Source organism: Micropterus dolomieu, linkage group LG09, assembly GCF_021292245.1.
Source record: "Micropterus dolomieu isolate WLL.071019.BEF.003 ecotype Adirondacks linkage group LG09, ASM2129224v1, whole genome shotgun sequence".
NCBI lineage: Eukaryota > Metazoa > Chordata > Actinopteri > Centrarchiformes > Centrarchidae > Micropterus > Micropterus dolomieu.
Window position 1 is genome coordinate 26,974,434 of NC_060158.1, and position 11,762 is coordinate 26,986,195.

At 41.6% G+C, this 11,762-nt stretch overlaps 2 protein-coding genes across 8 annotated transcripts; one reads left to right on the top strand and one right to left on the bottom strand.

Moving 5' to 3' along the window:
• Positions 1–1,762: 1,762 nt before the first annotated feature.
• nkiras1 (NFKB inhibitor interacting Ras-like 1) lies at positions 1,763–7,767 on the bottom strand. Of its 6 annotated transcripts, none has more exons than XM_046058044.1 (4): positions 7,579–7,767; positions 5,305–5,405; positions 4,835–5,076; positions 1,763–3,372 (listed from the first exon to the last, which is right to left on the bottom strand). In XM_046058044.1, exons 2-4 carry the CDS (start codon positions 5,396–5,398, stop codon positions 3,130–3,132), a joined length of 579 nt encoding a protein of 192 aa, XP_045914000.1. In that variant the 5' UTR covers positions 5,399–5,405; positions 7,579–7,767; the 3' UTR covers positions 1,763–3,129. The 6 variants fall into 6 exon arrangements, with proteins under 6 accessions (XP_045914000.1, XP_045913999.1, XP_045913998.1 ...); XM_046058043.1 differs by lacking the exon at positions 7,579–7,767 and adding an exon at positions 5,659–5,773; XM_046058042.1 differs by lacking the exon at positions 7,579–7,767 and adding an exon at positions 5,659–5,772 and having other exon boundaries at positions 5,305–5,544.
• rpl15 (ribosomal protein L15) lies at positions 6,706–9,875 on the top strand. Of its 2 annotated transcripts, none has more exons than XM_046058040.1 (4): positions 6,706–6,722; positions 7,604–7,785; positions 7,880–8,016; positions 9,518–9,827. In XM_046058040.1, exons 2-4 carry the CDS (start codon positions 7,614–7,616, stop codon positions 9,821–9,823), a joined length of 615 nt encoding a protein of 204 aa, XP_045913996.1. In that variant the 5' UTR covers positions 6,706–6,722; positions 7,604–7,613; the 3' UTR covers positions 9,824–9,827. The 2 variants fall into 2 exon arrangements, with proteins under 2 accessions (XP_045913996.1, XP_045913995.1); XM_046058039.1 differs by lacking the exon at positions 6,706–6,722 and adding an exon at positions 6,979–6,998 and having other exon boundaries at positions 9,518–9,875.
• Positions 9,876–11,762: the final 1,887 nt, after the last annotated feature.

An 11,762-nucleotide genomic window follows, 5' to 3' on the forward strand; every position in this document is an offset into this window, starting at 1 on the left:
TCGGAACACGTTTTGGTTGCAGGGTTTATTTCAGCTCATCTCATTAACCGCAGTAACTCAATATTCTTCCTCAAAGGTGGGATCAGCTGCAGCTCCCCTTTGATCTTGGATGTTCAGAGGAGAGACCATAAAACTCTCGTATAGGCAGCCAAACACAATTTACAGGACTGCACTTAAAGGATTTTAAGGTCCATTCATTAAATCTGCTCCTGACTCCAGCTCATATCTCATATCTCCAGATTAAGCTGTTTCAAAATCCAGATTGTAGACAGAAAGTGGTGCTGCATTTGTGTTCAGACTTCATGAGGGGGAAAAAAACTTAAGTGAATACATATTTTTGTATTATTTAATGATTTACTGCAGCATTTTGGCTCTTGACATGCAGGCAGTATACTGAGGTTTGGAAAACAGCAAGAAGTCATCCCCTTATTATCTCTGATGGTTCCTTTTAGATTTTAAGGATATGACTGTGTAACTATATTTACTAATGTAAGTATTTGATAGATGACACCATAATGACTCCCGTGAGTTAGGAGTTGGGCAAGGATTATATACACTTATTGATCATCAGGGATTTTGCCCTTAATACAGTGGTAGCCATCCCTTCAGTATCTTGTAGCAGGCCATTGTGGATGATGTTGCAAATAAAAGAGCAGAATGGCTTCACGGCAGTGTGGAAACTTTTGCAATAATGGAATGAATAAGCTTACTTTTCATGTATTTAAATTACTTGGTTAGGCAAAAAAAACCCCACACATTCCCACTTCATTTATTGATAAATGGAAGACCTTATGGACCTTACCTCCTCCCACCTCACTGTTGCCTCCACGTTTAAGAACAAACTATACACAACTGCTTCTTTATAAGCCCAGACAACAAAACGGTGCTCTATGCTGGAATACTGCCTGGTTGCAGGTTTTCGGTGTGTAAAGATAGAATTACAAAATGTACTTCTATACGAACATTGCAATTTGTTCATTTTAGCAAAGACGCACACGTAAAGAAACCATGTCAGTAAATTATTATACCATAACACAGAACCACAGATTGAAGAACCACTTTAAGAAATACCGATGTCATGTTCTGTTTCTCTGTTCACAGCCGACCCTCTGGTTGGAAGCATCGCCACACAGTACACAACAAATAGGCCTGAACACGACAGGATAGCCAAACAGTGGACCAAACGCTACGCCACATAATCACCAGAGGAGCTGCTGCTGCTTAGAAGACTTGGGGATGTGGGTGGGGGGGGTGACTCGGGGAGGGAGGCAGGGCAGGTAGAGGGGCGGGTGAATTTTTATCTCTGAATTGAAGTATTAACTCCTGATATTCTGTTGTTTGTTGTATTTTTTTTTTTCTCCAGCCCAGCTATAATCAAATCTGGCAATAAGGCATTCAGTGTTATCTCTTTGGACTTTTAGCTTGTGCTTGAAGGTGGATGTTAATACTGCTAGACTGAACTGTGTCACAGCATGATTCCCAGTCAATTTTGTCAGCGTAAATTCTCACACGTATTAAGTTCCCATTGGTGTTGGCTCCCCCTCCAAACTCCTGGTCTTTGGAAAGGCGTTTCACACAGGTAGACATGTTTAGACAGGGATGGACTGGATGTGATTTGTGTTCTGTACTGACAAAAAAGCTGTTCTGTTTCTGATGAATCCTGAAGAATTAAACATGACCAACTGAGGAATCTGACTTAGTCTGATCATTTGCATCATTTTTGTGATCATCCCCAGGAAACACCACCGACACTTTGAGAGGATTAAATATGAAGAGGCTACATTTTATTCAGTGCATCTTGAAACAGAGCTGCAGAGAATAACTTAGGGTTAGCGTGATTACAGAGTGCAAATGTTGATCTCACTAACTCTGTTCTACTAGCAGCACATTAAATGTTATTACTTTGAAACATTAAGGACACCAGAAACCAGCGCAGATTATCTTTCACATTGTTTCACCATTTTCAAAAGTCAAGGAATGTGGCTCAATAAAGTGACAAAAATAAATTAGTTACAAAATAAATATTTCATTTCTACTGTTAGAAAGGATTATACGGGCTGGACGACACAGGAGTGCAACTAACGCTGTACAGACATGACAAAAAAGTAAAGGCAGTACCCATGAGTATTATTGCTGCCAGGCCATACTTAATATGTGAGGTGGACTGGACGAAGGCTAGCTGAGTCCTGCCAGAGGACAAGGACTCGTGCTGCATTCACTTCAGATGGGGAATAACATTACAGGTACAAGATTCCTGTTTGATAACACTGCAGCATTTACATAAAGTCAAGGGTTTGGTGCCAGAGCTTGAAGGACACTTTCAGATCTGTTTTTGTACAATCCCCCCTCCTGGCACAAATCCAATGTAAGCCGAGAGAAACTGACAAGCTTTTATCAGTGGATTTGACGGTTTAGTCCCTCACTTTTATCATCGTAGTAGTTCCTGGGATAGAGACGAGGAAATCGCCATAGCTACCGATAACTCTTTAAATCTGCATGTGAGAATTGTACTAACATAAGATAGACTTGAAAAAAATCTGAAGTATCCTTTAAGTTTGAATGGCATATACATTTCAGTTGAAAAGGACAGAGAACATAGAGCGCAACTCCCAATCACAATCCAAAAGTGTGAATCCACGATATCTGTGTTTTGGTTGTCTCAAATCTTTGGTACTAAAGTGCTTGTACATGCTAAGTTTTTAAAGGCGGTGTTCCCATGATAAAAAAGGATTGCCAGCACACTGTACAGAGAGGAGATGTTACCGATGTAGATTTGGTTTGTGGTTCACACTTCTGTTAGGCTTCGTGTTGACACAACAGCCTGCATCCTCATTGGATTAGTTAAACATTAAATATGCGTATTTGCTTTCTTTGGCACCATCAATCTCACGTTTGTGTGTTCACTACAGAGCTGGAGTCGGGATGTGTTTGGGCTAGGTTAACATAAAGACCGGAAGCAGAGAAACAGCTAGCCTGACTCTGCCCAAAGCTCACAAATAGGAATAGCAACACCTCGGACCTCAACAGTCATGCTGCTGAACTAAAGGCCTGTCCACTTTGTCCTGCTCGTTATTCCCACATGAGGTGAATGCAGCCTACTAACAGGAGCACAGGTTAGTGAGGGGATCTTCAGATGTCATTGGACGGGGTGCCTTTGCTCTTGCGTCCCGGCAGAGGGAAGGCGGACTTGCTCTGGGGTTGTGTGAGGCGACTGGTCAGCTGCGTGAAGGGTTCGATGAGGGAGTTGCGTTCGGTGACGCTGACCTCCCACAGCTTCACCTTCTCGCCTCGCGCCCACTGCTGCGCCACCTCCTGGTCCACCTGACGACACTCTCGCAAGTCCGTCTTATTCCCCAGCACTATGACGGTCACCTGAGAACATAAGAGACGCACCTGAACCAAAACCACGCATCAAAATTAAATTTTGCTTAAAAAAATTGGGGTAATTGTCAAAATTCCGAAATGAATTCAGCAGAAGCCTCGATAGATGAAACAAAACATCCTCAAATTTTCAGTGGATTGTGTTTTAATACTTTTGGGACAGAAACAAATCGTTGTGATTGACCATGTAATTAGCGGACAGACACATAAATACCATAAATGACTCACAGAAATGACTGACAGCTTTAGGGAAGATCAACAAATTGCTCTTGTGCCTTGAAACACGCAAACCGCTAAAAAAGCAATGGCTGGAAATGTGGAACACCCCGAGAAGAACGTGCTCCCAGATTTAGCTGTTAGTGTCTAGCGATCGAATCACAGCCCCGTATTTTAAAGAGGTGGTGGAGAGTTTTGATCAGAAACTGATGAAGAAAAAAAACCCAGCTGGTTTAAGGAAAGACCACTGATACTTTTATGGCTGTTGAATAAACTTTGCTAAAGTTCATCAGCCTTAGTGGCCAATGCTTCCCTTTCATCTTTGACATGCGATTTGAGTTTCAGGGTGAGACTCCATCATCAAGTTTGTAAGTAAATAAATTTTACTTACTCGATGATTGCGAATGGAAGTGCAGGCTGATGGCGTAGGATGGAAAATGCATCATTATATTTCACTTTGAATTCTTCAGAGGATTAAAACAAACAGGTGTGATCTTATGTGGCTGATAAATAACAATTAAATCCTGTATTGACACAGTTTCTTATGAATGGGGCTTCTGGGCTTTTAGCACACAAAGGTCATTTCTCAGTAAGTGCTAACTGTGTGTAGTCTGGTTTAGCTGCCACTTCTCAATAAACATCTATATGTCATGTTATGTAGCTAGAGTCGGCCCATGTTCATCAATACAAGGTGTGCAGTAGTATAAATTTAATTCTAAAAAGTAATTTTACTGGTTTCCAGCAAGTCGCTTTATTTCTAAACACTAAATGGAAAACAGTTCATATACAGTATAAGCTGTTAGGAAATCGTGCTGCATGTACAGCTCAGTTGTGGACAGCAGTCTGCAGCCACCATGCAGACCTATATGAATGAAAGCAAATTTTTTTCTCAAACTGGGAACTTCAGCTTCAGTTTCAGTTCCTCTTTACACCCAAATTATATCTGTTAACACCTTTCACTACCACATTTCACGATATATTCAGGTGGTAGGACAATTTACAGCTGTACAAATGGAACTCGGAACCACCTGAAAGTGAACTGAAAATACGGAAAGTGCTGCTCGTTAAACTGGATCTTTCAAATGTCTTAAATGATGTCCTACGTGGTGTAGATGTTAGCAAATATTAAAGGCCGCAGTAGATTTTGGGACGCAGCCGAATGAGACATTCTCTGCAAAGAGGAGAGAGCGGCATATATTATGACTCGTGGTTAAAGCATACTTTGAACCAGCCACACCTCTTTTTTATCTCTGGACTTGTCTATTTCCTTCTTCAGAATGTCCACCTTCTTGAAAGACTCCAAGCTGTCAACGCTGTAGATGAGTACAAAGCCGTCTGCCACTGAGTAGTAGTGTTTGGGGAGGTCTTGTCCATCGTGGAGGCCTTTGGTGTCATAAAGCCTCAGCTGTTCCTTCACACCGCGGTCAGTTTCCACTGAGGCCACATACACATCCTCCTGGGTCTCACTGGACTCAGAGCCTGGAGAACGCAGACAACACACTCAGAAAACCCGGACTGGTACACTTCAGTCAGTTTTCACTACAAGGGAAACCATTCAGTGATGAAATTGTTTTCAAATAGATGAAGGTCATCTAATTGGAGCCACAAAAGACTCCGACATTGAACCAATATGAATCCAAATTTGACCTGTAACGTTACGTATAATGGTGCAACTGACGGATAATGTGACTCCATAACGTTACTTACCTACAGTGTGATTTCCGTACAGCAACTGTTCCAATATGGCAGTTTTTCCAACTGCTGCCTGGCCACACACCACAACTTTACAGCCTTTCCCCATTTCGAGCCTGCGATATATGAACAGAAAACGCGACAACAGTTGCTCTAAACCAGCTCGGACTCAACCCGGGGGTTTGGCTCGCACCTTCTTCTTCTTTAGTGTTTATTGGCGGCTGTCCTTCGGTTCGCTGCGTTTTGTTGTTTAGCCTAGCTAGATAACAGGCTAACGTTAGCCGTAGCAACTCATTCCGCGTCATACAAACAAACCAAATGCGGACCACTCTTTGTATATCACTGGCACATTCGGGTAGAGTCACTTACTTGAATCAGGTGAATAACTAGCTGTCTAGCAAGGCTTTAAATGTAGCATCACAACCAGAGCATCCATACTGCTCTGCTAGCACTGATAAGGCTCAGTCAGTCACTGCGCGTGCGCGGCCACCGAAGTTCACTAGCACTATGGCACCAGCATGATTGTTTTTTGTTTATAAAACGCGTCTGCTATATATTGTGTAATAATGTTACATAAGAGTTGTGACACCGTATTTACATGCACTGTGCAGTTTGCAAGTTTTGTTGGTGCTTACTATTACTGTTGTTTTATTGCTTACTATTATTATTGTACACACACACGTTTACAGTTTTAGAATACTCTATAATTCTAAATCTTTCCGTCTTTTTCACTGTCTATATTCGATACAATATTTTGAAGGAAACAAAATTTGTCTCCAATTCACCAAGTTTTCTCCATAACCCTAAGCCCACAAGAAACTTCCTGGAGACAGGGATACACCTGGTATGCAGTTCCTGATGTATTTATTTAAACACTTATTCTTTGAACTGCCAACTTCTCCTAGGAATATACTACTAGGCTATTAAGTTGTAAGATCATTGAGACCTTGACTGCTGAATCTCTAAGAAGTTGCAGCACACGCCAGTGGGTCAGTCAATCAGGAAGTAGCCTAAGCTACACTGTTATCTGATAGTTGTTCACCAGCTTACAAGCTGGTGAACAACTATACAGTCAATGCATTTAAATTCATTTATGCAGTTATGTCTGTAGTCAATATGGCTGTAATTTGCTTGATCAATAAAGGCTACACACTAATTGTGTCCTTATTTTTTCTCTAGACTAGGCCTACTACAGTACTATGTGATTAACCTATGTTGTAAAATTACTTTTTAATTCAAAATGATATTAAATTGTAAATAGGGCACCTGTTTAATATTCGAAATAACCACGAAGTATCAAGAAAAGGTGTGGGGGGGGGAAATTTACCTAAGACTACATTTCCTATCAGCCCAACAAAGGAAATGCGTCACTGTCGTTTTCATAAGGCATGCTGGGTACGTTGCCTCTCTCTTTCCGGCTGGTACGCCATCATGTAAGCGAGTATTTCTATACTTTTGTACAAAACGCAATCCATAAAAATCATCATGTATAAACTTTAATCTACTTGTTTTACCCAGGCTATCGGTTAGCGACTTATTAACGATCTACAAGCGTCAACTATTTTTAGACTAACATTGTTAAGAACACAGATTACTGCCCTGTTTTAACGGTGTCGAGATGCAGTCTAGCCGGTAGCCGCTGACACTGCTAGCCGCAGTAGAAAGCTAACATGTTACCATGCTGTATTGACATTTGTGTATATTTTCAGGTTTGTTTTTTTAAATATATTTGAGATTGACCCGTGCAATGTTCTATTTGTGGTCATGCTAGAACAGTCTGGTGGAGCAGGGAGTGATAAGATACGCGGCCAACACAAGCATGCTAACGTTAGCGTTATTTCTGTTAGCTACTCGAAAAGCATGGATTTTTGTACACTTGCACCTAGAATAATGGGTTCCGTATTCTTTAATAAGAGACAGCTGGTGGCCTTTCCTTCCGTTAAGTGTATTACCGGTAGTTTTAAGGCTAGTGTGAAAATGTTAAATCCGAGTCTCGGTGGTCTTGAATCATGTGCCATTAAAACCATCGACTTTGATCTAAAATACAGCAATCTTTTGTTCAATAACATTACCTGAGCTAGGCAGCAACTAATCCAAGTTCTAGCTGTGTTTTGGTTTGAAAAAACTTGCAGACTTGCTCATAAGTAAAACACTCCAATGTGATTTCAGTAAGCGTTGTTCAGGTTAACAGTCACAGGTTGTTATAGATTGAAATGCAGGTGCTGACTGCATGTTGTCCTCATTTTCTTAATTGCATCAAAAACAAGCTGTATAATACATAGAACTTACAAGAGGTATGTTTTTGTTTTCTCAGATAAGTCAACATGGGAGCATATAAGTATATGCAGGAGTTATGGCGCAAGAAGCAGTCCGATGTGATGCGTTTCCTGCTCCGCGTCCGTTGCTGGCAGTACCGTCAGCTGTCCAACCTCCACCGTGCTCCCAGACCCACCAGACCTGACAAGGCCCGTAGGCTGGGCTACAAGGCCAAGCAGGGTGAGAGTGGAGCCCAGAGTTACACCTGCACATGTCTGGTCCAACATCATGTCTGCCTACCTTGCCAATCATGTGTTTAATGTCATTCCAACAGGTTACGTAATCTATCGCGTCCGTGTGCGCCGCGGAGGCCGTAAACGCCCTGTGCCCAAGGGTGCCACCTACGGCAAGCCCGTGCACCATGGCGTCAACCAGATCAAGTTTGCCCGCAGTTTGCAGTCCACTGCTGAGGTACGTTCATTTTAGACTGTGGCTTAAAGGCGATGGAACAGTGAGTTGTTTTTGCTGGTATGATGATACTTTTGAACACATAGTACTTGACCATAATTTCCAGAATGGTCTAGGACCGCATAATGAGTCAGTTTCTATTGATATGATTGTAATGGTGGCTGTTTAAAAAAGGTCAAAAGGTGTTGAAATGTCCTGGAACCTGAGAACGCTGTTGGGTTTACACCATACATCGGCATAGTCCACTGTCCATCTGTAGTGTGTTCCAAACACTCAGTGATTTCACACCTTGTGATTTTTCAAGCTCACAAACATATATTCCCCTGGTCATGTTAGAGTATCAGCATCGTGCTCCTGTTGGTCAGAAGTGTAGTACCAATTTGGTTTGGTAAAGAGGTAGACTTAGAGATTGCATGGCAGCAGTTGGATTTGAATTTGATATATTGGGTTGCTGACACTAAATATTAAGTTTTAATTGATCGTTGATGGCTGACTTGGTAACATCTTGCATATAGAGCTGAAGTTGATTAAGGGCTGGAGTCCATTTAGCTGGTTCAATTTCAGGGGTGTGCTACTGCAAGGTCACAGCTCACTGGCACATTAGAATTTTATTGACTGACTTAAAAATAAAAAAGTGAATTAGAAAGTTTGATCTTCTCCTGAGAATTTTCTGCTTTTCTTTGTCATATTGTGTGAATTGAAGATCTTTGGGTTTTAGACCGATGGTCAGAAAACCAGGAGGTTTAAGATGCCACCATAGGCTCTGGGAAATATAATACTGACAAAAGTAAAAATTGACAGATAATCAGTAATGAAAATAATTAGTAGGTACAGCTATACATGTTCTTTTCCTACTGCCTGTTTAAGCATTGAAAAAACCAGAGGGGGAAAAAAAGCACATCTTCAGCACAATGTACCAAATGAGTAAGTTTCTCAAAGTGCCAGCACAGTTGGAACTTATATTAATGGCTGTGTTGCATGTAGTTGTACTCACTTATATCCATTGTTTATGAAAGCTCCAATTGTTGGATGTTATCTGAAATGTGTTACGTACATGATGGTGTTGTCTCATTCATACATAGCAATACAGCCTGTATGTCGGGCTGTATTGCTCAGCCTGGTTCTGAACCAAAGCAAACAGCCCTGCAGTGCAAAGATACTGAAAACATTCAGTGTTTTAATATGATTTATGAACTACTGATGAAAAAGGTAGAGGTAAAATGAGCTTAGGTCACATAAGCAGTGGACAAAGTGTTGTGACTGCCGATGTTTGTGTTATGTATTTGCAAAATTAAACCTGTAGCTGCAGGTGTGAGATTGAATGTGTCCACATTGGTCGGCATGATCACTGTCATATGAACATGTGCCCAGTTTAATGCCACTAAAGCACAATATTTTAGTGGTTTAAAGTGTTGCCAAACAAAGTTGTGTACACAGATTGATAAGTCTACTGGTTTGGCCAGTAAAAATCATTCAGTCACTGGACTATATTTTTGTTTCCTAGGAGCGTGCTGGCCGTCACTGCGGAGGCTTGCGAGTGCTGAGCTCCTACTGGGTGGGTGAGGATTCCACCTACAAGTTCTTTGAGGTGATTCTGATCGACACCTTCCACAAGGCCATCAGACGCAACCCAGACACCCAATGGATCACAAAGGCTGTGCACAAGCACAGAGAGATGCGTGGCCTGACATCTGCAGGAAAGAAGAGCCGCGGCCTGGGCAAGGGCCACAAGTTCCACCTGACCATCGGAGGCTCCCGCCGTGCAGCCTGGAAGAGGCGCAACACCCTGCAGCTGCGCCGCTATCGTTAGAGCGCGCCACATGTCTGTACATTAAAAAAATAAACAACCCTTTTTATGGTGAGACTGGTGTCTGGTTCATTCAGTTTGAATATTATTGTTTTAAACAGAACTTGATCTTTTCAACTCTCACTACCAGTGTGCACAAAAAGCTTAGAGAAATCTTCCTTTATAAACTTTGGTAATCTTACTGGGGACTTCACTGTTGATTAGAGTTCCTCACAAGCCGCCTGATTACCCTCCCTCACTTTCCTGTTGCATCTGCAAATGAACACATGTTGACAACAAACAGGTCTATCAGCTGTGTGGGTGTGCAGGGCCTGTAAGGACAATGGAGTGTAAGAATGACCAGTTGTGAAGATCAGTCCATTCCATGGTTGGACTGCAGGCTCACAGAATTTTGAATCTATTTATTATGAAACATCTTACTTTCCAATTATTTTAACTATTATATAGCACCTTTTTACTAAGTTGTTACAATTAAAAAAAAAAAAAAAAAAACTATAAAATCCCAGATGTACAATTTAAGTAAAACGGATGCACTGTAAAGGGCAGCCAGGATTGGTGTGATGCAGTCTCAGAACATGGTAACGGCCTGCTAGCAGCATTTTGTTAAAGTTTTGGTTACAAGTCTTTAGATGTTTTGCCTGCTGATACCAGAACAAAGTGTGTAACAATAATCTAGTCTAAAGGAAATAAAAGCATGGATACCCTGATCTGGGGTAAATGTCTCTGTTGGACATAGCAGGAATACACCACAAGAGACCGAAAAATACACATAGGTTACACGCCTATTTTTAACATTAGATAAAAGCACAAACTACAGAAGTGATTGTTAAAACTGCTGGTGCAGGGACCAGAATGGGTAATTATGACTTTTGATTGAGTCATTCCACTGCAGGACACTTGGACATCCAATTCCTAATTTCAGTGATTATATTATGTCTACATGTGATTTGCCCCAGGGGTTTACAGTAGGTATATAGTAAACAAGAGGGGACCCCACAGAAGAGAGGAGCAGGAGGTGAGGAGGCATCTCCAACAGAGAAGGACCTGTTGGACAGATAAAGGTGCTGGTCATATAATTAGAATATCATCAAAAAGTTGATTTATTTCAGTAATTCCATTCAAACAGTGAAACTTGGATATTATATTCATTCATCACACACAGACTGATATATTTAAAATGTTTATTTCATTTAATTGTGATGATTAAAACTGACAACTAATGAAAATCCCAAATTCAGTATCTCGGAAAATTAGAATATTACTTAAGACCAATACAAAAAAAGGATTATGAGAAATGTTGGCCTACTGAAAAGCATGAACATGAAAAGTATGAGCATGTACAGCACTCAATACTTAGTTGGGGCTCCTTTTGCCTGAATTACTGCAGCAATGCGGCGTGGCATGGAGTCCATCAGTCTGTGGCACTGCTCAGGTGTTATGAGAGCCCAGGTTGCTCTGATAGTGGCCTTCAGCTCTTCTGCATTGTTGGGTCTGGTGTATCGCATCTTCCTCTTCACAATACCCTATAGAAAATCTATGGGGTAAAGGTCAGGCCAGTTTGCTGGCCAATTAAGAACAGGGACACCATGGTCCTTAAACCAGGTACTGGTAGCTTTGGCACTGTGTGCAGGTGCCAAGTCCTGTTGGAAAATGAAATCTGCATCTCCATAAAGTTGGTCAGCAGCAGGAAGCATGAAGTGCTCTAAAACTTCCTGGTAGACGGCTGCGTTGACCTTGGACCTCAGAAAACACAGTGGACCAACAGCAGCAGATGACATGGCACCCCAAACCATCACTGACTGTGGAAACTTTACACTGGACTTCAAGCAACGTGGATTCTGTGCCTCTCCTCTCTTCCTCCAGACTCTGGGACCTTGATTTCCAAAGGAAATGCAAAATTTACTTTCATCAGAGAACATAACTTTGGACCTCTCAGCAGCAG

Bases quoted from the DNA above. Each gene is read 5' to 3' on its own strand.
- nkiras1 (XM_046058044.1), bottom strand. From the start codon at position 5,398: ATGGGGAAAGGCTGTAAAGTTGTGGTGTGTGGCCAGGCAGCAGTTGGA. The intron at 5,077-5,304 runs GTAAGTAACGTT...TGCGTTCTCCAG, and splicing joins GTACGGAAATCACACTGTAG to GCTCTGAGTCCAGTGAGACC. The intron at 3,373-4,834 runs GTGTGGCTGGTT...TTATGTTCTCAG, and splicing joins AGTCCAGAGATAAAAAAGAG to GTGACCGTCATAGTGCTGGG.
- rpl15 (XM_046058040.1), top strand. From the start codon at position 7,614: ATGGGAGCATATAAGTATATGCAGGAGTTATGGCGCAAGAAGCAGTCC. The intron at 7,786-7,879 runs GTGAGAGTGGAG...TCATTCCAACAG, and splicing joins GGGCTACAAGGCCAAGCAGG to GTTACGTAATCTATCGCGTC. The intron at 8,017-9,517 runs GTACGTTCATTT...TTTGTTTCCTAG, and splicing joins GTTTGCAGTCCACTGCTGAG to GAGCGTGCTGGCCGTCACTG.